The sequence below is a fragment of the Haliotis rubra genome, unplaced genomic scaffold (genome assembly GCF_003918875.1).
Source record: "Haliotis rubra isolate DU_JTF1 unplaced genomic scaffold, ASM391887v1 Scf39, whole genome shotgun sequence".
Lineage (NCBI taxonomy): Eukaryota > Metazoa > Mollusca > Gastropoda > Lepetellida > Haliotidae > Haliotis > Haliotis rubra.
Window position 1 is genome coordinate 1491114 of NW_025767068.1, and position 15812 is coordinate 1506925.

Consider the following 15812-nt stretch of genomic DNA (forward strand, 5'->3'; position numbering starts at 1 on the left):
ATTTCCACACAGCCAGAACTTAATTTTGACTCCAACTTTAGCAGTTTCAACGCTGAAATAAGGCGAAACATGATTGGTTGACGCCGGGCTAATTATCCAGTGAGAATTGTTGTTAGTAGACCTCGCCAAAAAAGCTGACATTACGATAAATAGCTGACTCTGGGAGTTAAACGAAATCTGATGTTTTTACTTGTATGAAGAATCGAATTGAGGGTCCAATATTGAAAATCGAACCGAATCGAGGTCTCAGTGAATCGTTAGAGCCGTAAAAATCATGCTGAGAAGAGTGATGGCAGTACCTTTTTGTTTTTGTCACTGACTCTAGACCAACCAAACTGTGAAACTTTTCATGTGTACTTCAGAACTCCAACTGTCTTTTAGCTTCCATGATGCACTGGATGTTGTCCATTCTGTTTGGTTTTGTCAGTGTAACACCTATGCTCTGGTTTGTTACAAATTTACCGCTTCCACATAACAGGAATATAGCCGAGTGCTTCGTGAAACAATAAACACAATAAACAGACTACAAATTCACTTAAGATTTTATTATTCTCACTTCATTTTTTTGTTGTCAGAATGCTCGTCATGCATATGTCTGCACAGCGAAGAATGGGGAGAGATTGTCGAGTATGGTCCACAAGGGCAAGAAGCCCCACAGAAGGGTAGGTTGTACATCACACAAACACACCGTCAGTAACATCGTCAGTGTACCTGTAAACCCCATGAAGCATCTTCCTCATCAGCTCCAGTTTGACATGACCCGTGAAGATCTTGGGTAGAATAAGTCTTCAGCAACCCATGCTTGCCACAAAAGGTGACTATGCTTGTCATAAGAGGCGACTAACGGGATTGGGTGGTCAGACTCGATGACTTGGTTGACACATGTCATCGGTTCCCAATTGCGCAGATCGATGTTCTAGCTGTTGATCACTAGATTGTCTGGTCCAGACTGGATTATTTACAGACCGCCGCCATATAGCTGGAATATTGCTGAGTGCGGCGAAAAACTAAACTAACTCACTCACTCAAGTTTGACATACACCGACTCACTTAAGTTTCTGTTCTAATTTTGTAATGGTTGAAATTTCTTTAAAGCTTAAGTGTTTATTGTGTTCACAGAGATGGTGATATTCACCTCACTACCAGCTGAGTATCCAGGGTATCCATACAATTGCTGGTCTTCTTGTAACTTGAGATCTAATGTGACATCAGAGACAAGAGTTAGGGCCGCCCGCCGCCCGTTCCTCTATGTACCTAAGAATAAGGTACCAGATCTGTCTCTGCACCAGAGGAGGGTTCCAGTACATTCCAGAACTCTGTATAAATATAGCACAACTCTAAATATAGAGCACAACACTGCCCCCTACTGAATGTCAAATTCAGGTACAATATATTACACTCTGTACATGGTGTCACAATAACACTCCCATGTAAATGTTTCTGTTACCAGGGATCTTTTTCAGATTCTTAGCTCCTACATCTGAATTCACGAAGCTAATGGTGATGATATGTCTTTTTCCAGACAATACAGATGATCATGAGGTGTTTAGCTAAAGCTCTTCAGTCTCTCCATGCCAATAACATTGTCCATGGGGAGGTAACTCCGCAGAACATTCTCATCAGAGAGGAAGATGGCATGGCTGAACTGATGCATCCTGACTTCTCGCAGACAATGGTGAGGTGCCAACTGTGTAAAAATGGTCATTAATATCATGACTTCACTCAGAGCTGTTCCAAGAAGTGTAATGTGTAATATGAGTGTCATTCCTGTGAAAGTTTGGCCCAGATCTGCTGGTCATCTGAAGGTTTGGCCCAGATCTACAGGTCCTACACTCAGCAATATTCCAGCTCTATGGCGGCTGTCTGTAAATAATCGAGTCTGGACCAGACAATCTAGTGTTCAACAGCATGAGCATCAATCTGCGTAATTAGGAACTGATGACATGTGTCAACCAAGCCAGCGACCCTGACCACCTTATCCCGTTAGTCGCCTCTTATGACAAGCATGGGTTACTGAAAATTCATTCTAACCCTGACCTTCACGGGACCCAGGTCCTTTGAAGGTTTGGCCAAGACCTGCAGATCAGGTTTTGTCCTCATTATAAAAATTGGTTCTCAATCTGTTAGCACCATATTCAAAGTGATAATCACCTACCTTCAGTGACTGAGATTTATAGTTTTACAGAAATACAGCTCCTGGAGATAAGAATGCAGACTTGGTTATATCCATGTTTGTCATAAGTCAACTGTCTTGTAAGACCGCATTTTTATTTGTAGAAAGAACGCAGCAGAAAAAAGTACTCCACACCTTCAGGGATCTCATTCATGGCACCAGAGTTGAAGAATGCTATGCTGAAAGATGTCTTCCCAGCAACTGATATGTTCAACCTGGGCTTGTTGTTGCTATGGGTAGGTAAATTAAATATTTTCTTCTTATCCTGACTCATGATCTTTTGCTTATCTCCCTTTCCCTTGCGAATGGTAGTGGAACACTTGAATCCCTTGAAGTTCCCGAAGTGGACGTAAAAATACACTCGCCGACGAGTTACCTCCCTTTTCCCGTGTAAACAGTCGTGTGACAAGCCTTACTTCACTCTCTCCCTTTTCGGACAAGGATGGGGAAGCACTGGAGTCCCGTATACGGCATTTTATCCTTTTTATTTAGATCCTATTCTTCAAAATGACGCTGTGTATGGATTTGGCAATAATTACTTTGTATTATATGTAAAAAAATTGTAAGAAATATTTGTATTTGTGTCATAATTTCATCGTGATGTAACTTGTTTACATTTCATGAAATCTTGCAGTGTTTGCAGGCACAGGTTATCCGTGGCTGATCCTCACCCCCAATGCCCTTCATGCATCAAACCATGTTCTTCCAGCTTGCGCTGTACTTATTGTGTTGATTTATCCATGCCATGGATCGGTTGAGGAAGTCATCACAAGTCACGGCTGATAAATCAGGACATCAGCCTGCAAACCGTATGTTGCTTGCTATGGCTGGAATTCATAATACTGGTGCTATGTTGAGTACGTTGCAGGGTCAGTCGTCTGGTACGGGGGCGAAGAAGAGATAGGCTACAACGCAGTTGACACGGGCTCAAGTAAGAAAAAGACGTCGTCTGCTTCTACGTCGCAGAGGAGAGCATCTGTTACCAGATCGGAGGGTAAATCTACGTGGCATAGTAAGTCAACGCATCAAAAATCCTGAACTTTTTTGATGATCCCCTGTTACTTCTACCCGAAGTACCTACGAGATCGGCGACTTTCACGACTACTAGATCGTCTCGTGCAACTGCCACAGCTGACCAGCTGTTTGACGTACTACCACCAACTTCTCAACGGAGTGAAGTCGAGGCACACAACTCATCAGTGTTCGCGAACGCTTCTTCTACACCGCAGCAGCTTCAATCAACGCAGAACTTTGATCCGGGTGAAATTATCAGACAATTCACCAACCAGATGATGGAACGTAGGTTCGAGGAAGAGACGAAGGTTCAAAGGAACCTCTCATTTGCTGAGTGTATTTTTATGTCCGCTTAGGGAACTTCAAGGGATTCAAGTGTTCCACTACCATTTGCAAGGGAAAGGGAGATAAGCAAAAGATCATGAGTCAGGATAAGTATAAAATATCAGTTTTACTTAAAAAATTACATGTTTGAAGAAGACCACCTCATCACTGTCAACTGGCCAGGCCGAATAATTCTGATCCTGGTTTCAGTGTTGCCTCGAATCAGCAAGTTCTTTGATTATTTTGGGCAGTGACTCCACTTGTTGTCTCACTAACTCCCTGCTTTCTTTATAGAATTTATGAACATAATGAATTCAATTCATGTTCTCAACTATAACTATTTTACCTTTCAGCTTTACTATCCTGATGTGCACTTCAGTATCAAGGCTGATGCTCCGGACTTCACTGGAATGCCTCTTGTAAGCTGAACCATCAGTTGATTATGTAACACAAAAGATGCTACAGGTTGACAAGGGGTGGACAGATGGGTTCAAACAGGCCCGTAAACAGCAACTTCACAAAATTACTTTCAGGCTTGCTTAATCATAAATGCTTGACCGAAATATAATTGTTTTTAAATGATGACCAAAGTGTACAAAAAAAAACTACCATTGCAGTTAAAACTTTTTTCTACCTCCACTTCTTGCTTGCCACAATGGTTATTACAATGTTTACATAAGCAGTCGTTTCACACACTCAATGTGATGATTTGTAGGATTAACTGAAATAGCCACACCTTTGATTTGTGTCCAATTCCTGTGAAACCCAGTGTCTACGAGCAGCCACAGCTCCCAGTCATCTCCTGGTGACATCATGGTACTGGCATGTGGAAAGATACGTGTCGGCACACAGCATGTTAGTCCGGTTGTCACGGAATGCATCCAACTCTCAGAACAGTTCCTTTATTTACCATGGCTTCAGACAATGACTATCATGACCAGTTTATTGTATACTGGGATCTTACATTCGAGGGCGGTGGGGTAGCCTAGTGGTTAAAGCTTTCGCTCATCACGCCGAGACCTGGGTTCGTTTCCCTAAATGGGTACAATGTGTGAAACCCATTCTGGTGTGTCCTGCCGTGATATTGCTGGAAGATTGCTAAAAGGGGGGTAAAACTCACTCACTCTTACTTTCAAGATACCTATTGTAAAGTTCAGGAGAGGCATTAAGAAATGTTTTCTATGTTTAGGAAAAACCCGTCCAAATTTTGCTTTCCTCACTGCTGAACAATCTTCCCCATCTCCGAGTGACAACAGATCTGCTGATGACGTCAGAGTACCTAAACATGACCATCCCAGAAGTAGACCCAGAGTCACAGCAACAACAACAGCAACAGCAGCAGCAGCAACAACAGCAGCAGCAACAACAGCAACAGCAGCAACAACAACAGCAACAACGAGTATCCCAAGACCAACAGCTTGCTCCAATACAGAGTAGTGATTGGTATGTGATGTATACCAGAGCCAGCCAAAGCATTGTCTCATGTCTTGCTTTCAGTATCCTGTAGTGTTTACAGATTAAAGTGGTTATAGCATCCGTCCAGAGAGCAGAAGGTCTCAGGTTTGATCCCCAACTGCATCATACCTGAAGACATTAAAATATTGTACTTGTTGGTCACTGCCTGGCACTCATCATTATTGGGTACATCAAGGACTGGTCGGCTCGGAGTCAGTATTATGTGTCTGAGTGGGGTATTCATGCATAACTGCAGCATGGTATCTCAGTGAGCTAGCACTATTAAACCAGCTTATGTCTGGGCTAGTACAAGCAGCCACACATACACAAGCACGCATATCGGCGGCCATATGAGCATATCTAAAGAGCAAAATAATCTACGCTGAACATCAATTCTCAGTACGACGTTAAACCCCATTTCACCTCACCTTACAAATTGTGGGCCTATGTGATAAGACATTGATGAAAATCTTCAATGATCGTAAATTGTGTAAGCTTACAACTTGAATTTCATGCGAAAAATCCTTTTTTTCTATTTGATAAAACTAGCACACCTGTCAACTAATTAGCATAATGTAGCTTAAGCTCTTTCATTTAAAACAGTAATTTAGTTAGCTAACAATGGGCAATCAATCATCAGATGCTATTTGGCGTTAATCCTTTGAAAAGGACGCTATTTTACGTTATATCAACCCACACGGGCAGAGTGTATTCCAGTATAGATTAGTAAATCTACATACATAAACACTACCTTTGACAATTCCGCTGTAAGATAAAAGTAATTAATCATATCACGCTTGTTATCGGTTAACTTTGATCGAATGTTCATAATGTTGAATATTTACTATACATATGTAGACACAAGAAATGCCAAAATGGAACCTTTGACATAATTAAATGTACGGCGTATACCACTAATTATTTGTTATAAATTCATTAATCTGGTCATCAAGCGAATGATTAAATAACATGTGGTTTATACCACCTTAACACCATGGTTCATTTACAATGGAGTATTACATTGCATATGTATTGCATGTAAAACTTATGGGCCTAATACTCATATTGTCTTTGAGAATACAAACAAGATTTTACATGACATGATTAAACATCAGTGTAAAAATTACAGTGTGTGGGAGTCAATTTGGATCAGTCATTATTCATAGCTAACAAACTCTACATAACTGCCCAAGCACACTACAAATCAATTGTGACATGAAGTATCCAGTGAGCTATGAAAACAAGTTGTAACTCTCGAAAAGCTTATGTTTATATTCTAAAGGCTAGTACAAAATTAAATGCCAGCCACTTAACATACACACTCAAGCACGTCTGCCATATGAGCAAATGTAAATAATCTTAAGTCAAACTGACGTTAAACCCCATTTCACCTCACCTTACAAATTGTGGAATCCTGTCTTTACTGCTAACCAACAAGAATTGTGCTCTGTGTCTTCAATGAAAGCTTACAACTTGAATTTGTTTTTTTCTATTTGATAAAACTATTTTCATCATATAAACATCTCTGATTATGACATTTGTTTCCTCTCATTTTCTAGTGATGTTATGTCAAATATTGGTTCCTTCGATCCAAGCATGCTTGATATGGGTGAACCCGACCCAGAGGCAACCAGCCAGTCCCAGTGGGTACCGGACCAGAATCAGTTTGATCCAGTTGAAACCACACAAAACCATTGTGAACCAGATCTATCAAGTGAGATTTTGCTTTCGAATGGAGAGGAGGCTAACAACACTGTAGAAACCAATGATCAAACCGAAGCAGTCAACTCAGATTGTGATCAGTCTATATCTGTAGAGTGTGTTAAGAACACGGACACTAATGACGTAATGGATTCCTTAGAGGACAAAGGGAGAGAAGCAGTTGAGGATGGTAATACTGAAGCTGAGGGAGAGGTCAAGGCTGAAAGTGAAGATAAACCTGAAAACAAGCAAAACAGCAATACCGGTGAAGGGTCTCCGGGACTAGTGGAGATAATGACTGGGAGGGCATCACCATTGACAAACACAGACAGTATTAACCTAGAAGATGGTGAGTGATAATGAAGGACACTGTTTGAAAGTCTTTATAGGCATGATTTGTGCATGAAAAGTGCAATAAGGTCTTTGAATGACAATAGGACTTAATCTTGATATCTCTACTCTCTTGTTTTCCCCAGTAATATGTAATGGTGAATTGTTTTAAATAACCATGAAACTATTGCCTGAATCAGCTAAGAATCAACCAGTAGAGAGACTTGTCACCATGGTAACTAGAACCATAACAAAAATATTCAGTCTGGCTCTTTGTTTTCCAACTTTGAAAAAGATGCTTGGTGTTTTGTGATTGATATATTTGTGTGGTTGCTTTCTGAATGCCAGAAGATGACTGACCAGGTATGTACAACCCTTGTTTCTGCTTCATCTGCCTCTCTCACAGCCTCACGCTCTCTTGCTTCTAGATGTCCTGACTGCAGATTAGGTGTATAGCTCGCTATTTCGGGGTAGAATAATGTTTAAGAAGTGTTACATTGCAACTTAAAGCTCAGCTTTTTGCCCGAACAGGTCAACTGTACAGAGTTGTGTCGCTTCGCTAACAGGATCCGCTGGCTTGGTCTTTGTTTGATCTAACCTGATTGTGATCCTTGTTGTGTCACCACAACGTCCAGCCTCAGTCACTTTGTCATTACATAATGTGTGTGAAGGACACTTGTAAGATCTGTGAAATACCAAAAGGAGCCGTTTGCTTCTCTTTTCCCCTCACCCTATGAAGAGCCCTGGTTCGAAAGTGTCCCTATCAACCTGTGAAAAATTATGTGGAAGGTTGGGCTTGTTGTTTCTTGTCACCCCAGCATTGCTCTTGCTAAATATTAGTACTGCATGGTATTACCAGTATGATGCAATACGCCTTTTCAAATGATATGTATTACGATATTATTACTGAAAGCCAATCTTTTAGGTAGAGACATATATGACATTTTGTATCTCTCTCTATGGTTTAAGTTAAGATATTCAGAGACTTACATTCACAAGTGATATTTCCCTTCAATAATTCATTGACAAAGCAGCAATACATTACAAAGTATAAATTGTATAAAAATGAAAATAGAATCCCTAACAATCTCTAACTTAATTTTGAAATTTCTGTTATCAGAATCATAACATTTATTTTTAGGGCCTTTGTATAATATGCCTTGTAATTTCTGCAGGTACAATCATTGTCACTTTAGCTCCCAATATATTGCAATACATATCGCAGTACAGATGCCCGAATTGCAATACAATTTATTCGCCACTACACAGACCTAATGACTATTACTGTCCGTCATGACTTTGTCTGGTCCACACTTGCAACCTGCTGTCACGTAGTTGGAACATTGCTGAGTGTGGCAACAACAAATCTGATTTAGCCGAGATCACGTAAGACTCCTTGAAAAAGGTCCACAATGTGGGCAGCAGTGGTCTTAACGGACACCCTCTTGTCCCTGTAGTACAGCATCTGGAGATCACTATCTCTCCTCCTACTTTCTACTCCTGGTGGAGGATCCTCTTCATCACATGTGTACAATATGTGAACCCCTGTATCTGGTGTTCTCTCTCTTTCTCTCTCCTCTTCCTCTTTTCTCTCTTCTCTTTTCTCTCTCTCTCTCTCGCGGCGTTCCCTTCCCTTTAATCAGCCAGACTCACCGCTGTTTTCTGATTAACATTTGGTGGTAGGCTCTATGACATGCAGTTTGCTTGTAATCTTTTTTAACTTTGGTGATGGTGTTTTTATAGTTGATAGCATCTGTAACAAAAACTTCAAGCTTCATCATTTCAGTGGAGAGTAGTTTTAATGAGTGGAGTTTCATTAGGTAAGTTTAGTATGCTGGCTGTGTACCAGTGGCTGAAGTCCCAGTGCTTGCGCTCCTACAGGTCACATACACACAGACTCACTATAACGGCCTGTTTGTCTCTAGTCTGTTGTATGTAGTGTTGCCATTTACGTAACTTTAGAACAAACTCATGCAAGTGAAATTACAGCTTGAAATTGTTTCTTGGCCGGAACCAGTTAGATATGTATATTTTCCATCTGAAAAGTTTTAACAGAAGTTAAAGATATGTAACTTTTGAATCAGCAATGGATAGATTAATAATAAATACTATGATATTATGTCATCTTTCCACTCTGTTAGTTTGGCACTGATGAACATTGTTCTGCAACACTGCTTAGGATATTACAAGTAGAGAAGTGCTTGGTTATATTGGCTGAGCTCAATACATGCATGTCCTATCTCTTTCAACATCTTCCTTGAGTATGTAAGTAAATTAGTACTTTAAATCCTTTAGTGGAAGACATGTTTTTTTAATTAGTTAGATACCGTAGTGTGGGAGTCTCTAATGCCATCAATTCAAGGTTATAGTATCTGTACTTTACTGAGAGAAAGTGTAATCCTAAATATAGCATATTAACTTGATTAACCAGTTTGTTATTCACTATGATGTAGTTTGTAGTAATTGTTATGTGTTGTTTATTTTTCCAAAATGGTATTGTTGGACCTTAAAATCTGACTTGGTTAACAATCCAGACGATAGCGAGGTAACCCACCCTGTGTGCAATATGGGCCGTCATTATCATACCCACGCTGCTTCCATCTAAACCCGTGTGCAGTATGGGCCGTCATTATCATACCCACGCTGCTTCCATCTAAACCTGTGTACAATAAGCCTGCATATACTTCCTTTTCTCTTTGGTACCTTAAGTTCCTGTGTAAAGTTCACACTAAAGGTAGACTGAATGGGTAGCTTAAAGTTCTCTCCAGTGAGCTTCCTTCTCCCATCAGAAAAGAATGTTCACTTGAATACAACATTACAGAGCTTTTTACTTACCTGTCACCATTTCTTTTATTTCACTAGTACTGCTGTGTAATAAGGGCTCTAAATGAAGTTTTAACATTCTCCAGGTGTTTGGTCGGGTAATAAGATGGCCACTTACATTTAAAATTGGCCAGTAAAACATTGACTGGCTGATGCTGTTGAAAGATTGTCTCACTCACTGTGCACAACTATTCTGTTCCAGTGGTGAAAGGGTTTAGCAAGCAGAATTCCTTCCTGAGAGAAGAGACGAGAAGTACGCCACCCCTCTCTCAGCTGCTGAAACAGTACCACAGCCAACCCAGCACAGAAACAACATCTCACCCTTAGATACAGACCCACAGACTGGCAGATCTCTTCTCTTGTGCCTTTTTTGTTTCTGTTCATATAATTTCATTAAGTGTCTAAGACGGATCTGAGTTTTCTGATAAAATGGTTGCTTCATGGGTTCAAGAGATGACCCATGCTGTGCATTGTTTGTGTTGCACAGTGACATATGTTTGTTAAGTTGCTATGGCACAAGCCAGAAATGAAAACATTTTCAAGTTACAGGACCATAACTGATCTCATGTCTTACTCTGCATTCAGTAATGCAGATGTTTGATGATCCGAGCTGTTCTTGTATGTTGTGAGCATATTAACAAAGTTGCGGGAGCAAGGTACCTGAGAGAGAAGCATCTGTACTTTCCTCAAAACAGTTGCTGCCATGCTCTGTGTAGTGTTACATCAAATGTCAGTATGTATTGGGGTTTTATCATGGGTTTCAATTCCAGGTTCAACAATTTTGTGATTTTGGTCTTTCAGCTCAGAAATGTTAAATGTCTGGAAAAAGTCATTTTGACAACAGACATGTTATGAATGAAAGGCTGTTAAAACCTGCATTAAGCCCCGTCCACTTCCTCCCCAGAGCATGCCTTGGTCAACAGGTTTGGTCACACCGGTGACTTGAGGTGGCCCTGTCTTCTTTGGTGCTGCAATTTTCAGTGTAGAGTTGCTTCCCATAGTTACATAGTCACTTGACACGTCTCTCAATCACATAAGTAATTTGAACAGCTAAGTTCAGGGTTGTGTAATTCAAATCGAAATGAAACGAAGTTAGCAAACGTGGGGAGAGTATATTTATGAAAGTGGTGTAGAGATGATATACTAACTGAGGTTGTAGTAACAGGTTGAGGAGGAGGAAATCCCAGCCCCTTTAAGTAAGATTCTACAGACACAATGATTCATTTGTAGTGCCCCTCGGAATTACATTAGTGAGTACATCTAGCAGGTGCCCCTCGAATTACATTAGTGAGTACATCTAGCAGGTGCCCCTCGAATTACATTAGTGAGTACATCTAGCAGGTGCCCCTCGAATTACATTAGTGAGTACATCTAGCAGGTGGGCTATTTAATTAAAGGGTGTATGATATATTCCTCCCAGCTTCATGGTCTAAACTAAAGACAAATACAGAACAGAAGAGACATACTTGTTGATGGTGTTGGAGCAAGTGATCCAGTGGCTGTCAAGCGAACAGATCTAGTCAGCGGATAGGCAGCCGATATTGCTAGTACGACAAAGAAGCACATTGTGTTGACTGTTACTCCGATCATGTAAGATGTAGTTCTGTCTTTCAGTAGTCTAGTATTTTGTAATCTGATGAGTCACAGGATGCCCATTTCAGTCATGAAGAATGCTCATTTCAGAGATAGAGATGCATCATTCATAAAGGATTCCAAATTCAGACATAAAGGATTCCAATTCAATCATAGAGGTGCCCAATTCAGTCATAGATGTGCCCAATTCAATCATAGAGGTACCCAACCTCTTTCTTTCATTCCAGCAATATTTGTCAGATTTTTCTTATTGACACTTTCCTTCATAAGTCCCCAAACATTTTCTATTGGATTTAGGTCAGGGCTATAGCTTGGCCAATCTAATAATGTCATATTTTGGGTCCGAAATCAGGCCTGTGACTGCTTTGAACGATGTTTTGTGTCGTTGTCCTGCTGGAAAATCCAAAATTTCCATAGAACACGTGAGCAGATGGAAGTAAATGTCCCTCGAGAATATCTGTGTACCGCTCACTGTTCATATTCCCATCAAATACACAGAGGGGCATTGCCCCTAACACAGATATTTCGGACACGTTAAATTTCGGACTGTACTTTGGTTGCTGATACAATGGTGTTTTAGTTTGTTTGTTTGGTCCAGAATTTCAGTGTATTAGGAAACAACCGCACATAACTTTAATCTGAGAAAATCACATTGTCCCAGCAATATTTTTCAAAACATGATAAACAGTGGACAAAGGGATGCCTGTTCTACTTGAAATCACTTTAGCTGATCTGATGTCCTTGTTATATTACTCTAAAATCAACTTCCTCTTCTCTAAATCTTCCATACTGAGGATCACTGAAAATGTTGTCTGCTAGCAAGTAAACAAAGGGGGATAACTCTTCACAAACTAATGAAAAAGGATTAGCAGAGTTGTCTCTCTTGAATGAAACAAAGCACTTGATAGCTGGTCAAGGTAGAAATCCAATTAAACATATTCCTAAAATTCTCAATAATTTCTGGTCATACTATAGCTGACCTATACCCTAACTCACAACTAACCTTAAGGATCGATTGTAAATAGGTTACGTTACTCCCAGTATTATCTCTGTCCCTTGCTTCCCCTTTCTGATCAAGCACCCCTTCCATATTTCCTCGGGGCAAGGCACCCTTTGCCGACCAAAGACTTGACAATGATTAGGGTATGGCACCTGTTACCCGAACGATAGAAGACCCACATGAGATCAGTGAAGTGAGTTCAACAGTTGGGGAGGAGGAGCCAGTTGGCCCCACAGGAAGCTGCTCGCAGTAAACTTGATGAGTGCCATGTTACATGTTTATGAATTTGAGACCAGCTCAGAACTATATTATGAATCACTCCAGTTATATTCAGATCGAATATATAAAGATACAGACATTTTGAATTAAGTTGCACAGTGTGAAAGTTATGAAACCTCTTACTTCTTATAGCATGGAAACTACAAACAAAACCATTTGAAACTTCCCTTCTCTGGTCGACCACCCCTGATTATCCCACTTCTAATGGATATATGGTTTGTCACAGTCCCATGATGAAAAGTCAGTCTTGGAACTCTGAAATTTGTGAATTGCTGACATTTTGTGTTGTGACACCAAGGACGTGTCCGAGCATCACTATCATCAGTCGTCCAGTTCCAACTCCATTATTCCACAATATCTATTTCATTATTGCTGCGTTGTAGTCAATCGCTGTTATGTTAATCAGCCTGCAGTCACATGGATATTCCTCCAGAGATATATTCTGGGTCGGTGAGGATACAAGAAACATCTTTTCTGTGGTACCCCTCTCAGACAACTTGTGAATGTTTTGATGGGAAATACTTCAAGCGAGCATGTCTTGATTGGTGCTGAAGGTCCAAGGTGACCGACAAAAGACACATTTTGTTCATTAATATGTACACAGTTTAGTTGCATTCCATATCCAAATTCAGATGAATATTGGATGTATCCATTCAAAAAGAATTACTCTTCCTAGTTTACTGTACTTGTAGAATTTGGTAGAAATGTACTGTGTGATTGTGCACATTGTATCCAATTTTACATAATCATGTGCAAATTGATTTAATTACAAATGTTAAAAACTGGGTTTTTTCATTGTGTTTATTTTTTATTAGTTGATCTGTTTTGTATATGTTATTCATGTCCTGAGTCTGTGATTTTCACATCTCTGTGATAGTCTTAATGGGACAAGTCACACACTATTCATCAAACAAAGGCAGGTCGTTCCCTGACCGTGTGTCCTGATTTCATATTGTTCCAAAGTCTCCATCATCTCTGTAGATTCCCTAGCACCACCTTGTCCAACCAGTCAATCAAAGTTGTTGCCATTTATTTTGTCGGTGTTCCGTCCGTTAGAAACAATTTTCAAAACTAGGTATATTAGTATCATATTAGCACAGATTGATCTTTGACACTGGTCAAATTGAAAAATACTGAAATAAAACACTCTGATGTGTTATAATGTGATATAAAAAAGTTACCTATTTAGTAATGAATAAAAACAACAGTTAAGCTGAAATTGTACAGCCAGGTTTTTATTACACTGCATGAAACTGAATTGTTCAGTGATAAGGTGTGCTTGTGTTGTGACGGTGTTTGGATACCTGACTCTGACAATCGCAGGCTTTTGGAGCTGTTCGTGTGTTTCACAGTGTTTTTTAAAGAATTTCTGGGGCGGTGGGTTAGCCCAGTGGTTAAAGCGTTCGCTTGTCATGCTGAAGGCCCGGGTTTGATTCCCCACATGGGTACAATGTGTGAAGTCCATTTCATGTGATAATGCTAAAAGCTGTGTAAAACCCAACTCACTCTAAAGTATTTCTACGCAGTCCCGAGTAGTTGTACTGGTCAGACTATCATGGCAACATGACAAGCACGTTTAAACAGATCTTTACCAGAGTTGGGTTGACTCTCTGCACACCTTTTGAGTACTTTGAGTCTTGGACCTGGCTGAACAGGATTCCATGAAGTTGTGTGGATTAGTTTGTGTCAAGTGTTACTCCTGGAAGTGCAGTACAGTAATAAAGATGATATTTCAGTTGTCTTCATAGCTATTGTTAGACTAAGATATTATTCATGTGATGAAATTCAGACACGTTTCAAGAATCATTCTGCTGTTTACATGGAAATAATCACAAACTGGTTGGGTTTGTTTTTCTTTTACAAGAAAACATTTCTTCAGTATTTCATGTGTCAAGTTCCTGTCTTGAAGGCACAATGTCACACCACACTTCTGTATAATTACATCATGCATTTCTCTCAATAATAGCATCAGCCCTAAGGGAAGCTACCATATAATTTATTCAAAAAGATATATATAAATGTATTTAGATTACAATATTAAAATGAGAAGTTCGCATGAATTAATGCAACGTTACAACATTATTTCAAGTGAATCCCATAGTTATGTCCCTTGGAACGCTCTTTATGAATATCCTGCGTACAACTTGTGATAAAACTCCAGTTAGACAACACCATGTGCGACTGTTTTTGATATACGGAGCAATCATTTACACTCCATATATGGCAACTGTTATCTATTTGGAAGCTGTTCACCTCGAAGTTTCAATTATCGATTTCAGGCAAGTCGTAAGGGATAATAAGTCTTATTGCATCTCTCTCTCTCCCTCATCCCCCCTCCCCCCAATATATAAAATATTGCCAAAGATGTGAGACATTGTGCCTTTAAGCATGTGATTTTATTCTGTCGATTGTTCTGTTTCCGTTTACTCAGTACTTGGGATCAGTGATGTCCATATTTTTTATTTCACGGGTAGACGTGACATATATTTGTTTTGAAATCTTTGCAAATGTGTATCATGTTATCAAAATCATGCTTCTGTTTTAATTCTGTAATAATATAAGATACAAACTCTAAGTGATCTTTGATTATGTTTGTGTTTGAAAGAACACATGCCAGTCAGGAATCAGATGCCTTGATTACTCCTGTCAAGGTCTGACAAGACTCGGGAAGAGGGCACATCATGTGAGCTCTGATTAAACTTTGACCATCTGATCATTTGATCCAGTCACCGTATCCCAACCTGTAACCATCAGATCAATCCAGTCACCGTATCACACCCTGTAACCACCAGATCAATCCAGTCACCATATCCCACCAGATCAATCCGGTCACCATATCACACTGTAACCACCAGATCAATCCAGTCACCGTATCCCACCCTGTAACCATCAGATCAATCCAGTCACCGTATCCCACCCTGTAACCACCAGAACAATCCAGTCACCGTATCACACCCTGTAACCATCAGATCAATCCAGTCTCTGTATCCCACCACCATATCACACCCTGTAACCACCAGATCCGTGCGGCCACTGTATCACACACTGTTGAGTTTTGAGAAAACACAGGCAAATGCATTTCCCAGAATAAACTGAAATCGATCTTAAATTGTCTACTAT

General features: G+C 40.0%; 1 protein-coding gene across 4 annotated transcripts in view; it reads left to right on the forward strand.

Annotated features, from left to right (window-relative positions):
* The window catches only part of LOC124286701 (serine/threonine-protein kinase 31-like), a 48677-nt gene extending 37780 nt beyond the window's left edge, over positions 1 to 10897 (forward strand). For 2 of the 4 annotated variants that reach the window (XM_046723118.1, XM_046723119.1), the window contains exons 22-28: positions 576 to 662; positions 1523 to 1675; positions 2278 to 2409; positions 3865 to 3930; positions 4701 to 4954; positions 6526 to 7016; positions 10023 to 10897. In XM_046723118.1, the coding sequence (XP_046579074.1) occupies positions 576 to 662; positions 1523 to 1675; positions 2278 to 2409; positions 3865 to 3930; positions 4701 to 4954; positions 6526 to 7016; positions 10023 to 10147 (1308 nt within the window). In that variant the 3' untranslated portion in view covers positions 10148 to 10897. Of the gene's footprint in view, positions 1 to 575; positions 663 to 1522; positions 1676 to 2277; positions 2410 to 3864; positions 3931 to 4700; positions 4955 to 6525; positions 7017 to 7345; positions 7361 to 10022 lie in introns of all 4 variants that reach the window. The other 2 variants (XM_046723120.1, XM_046723121.1) reach the window with 2 other exon arrangements.
* The last annotated feature ends 4915 nt before the right edge of the window (positions 10898 to 15812 follow it).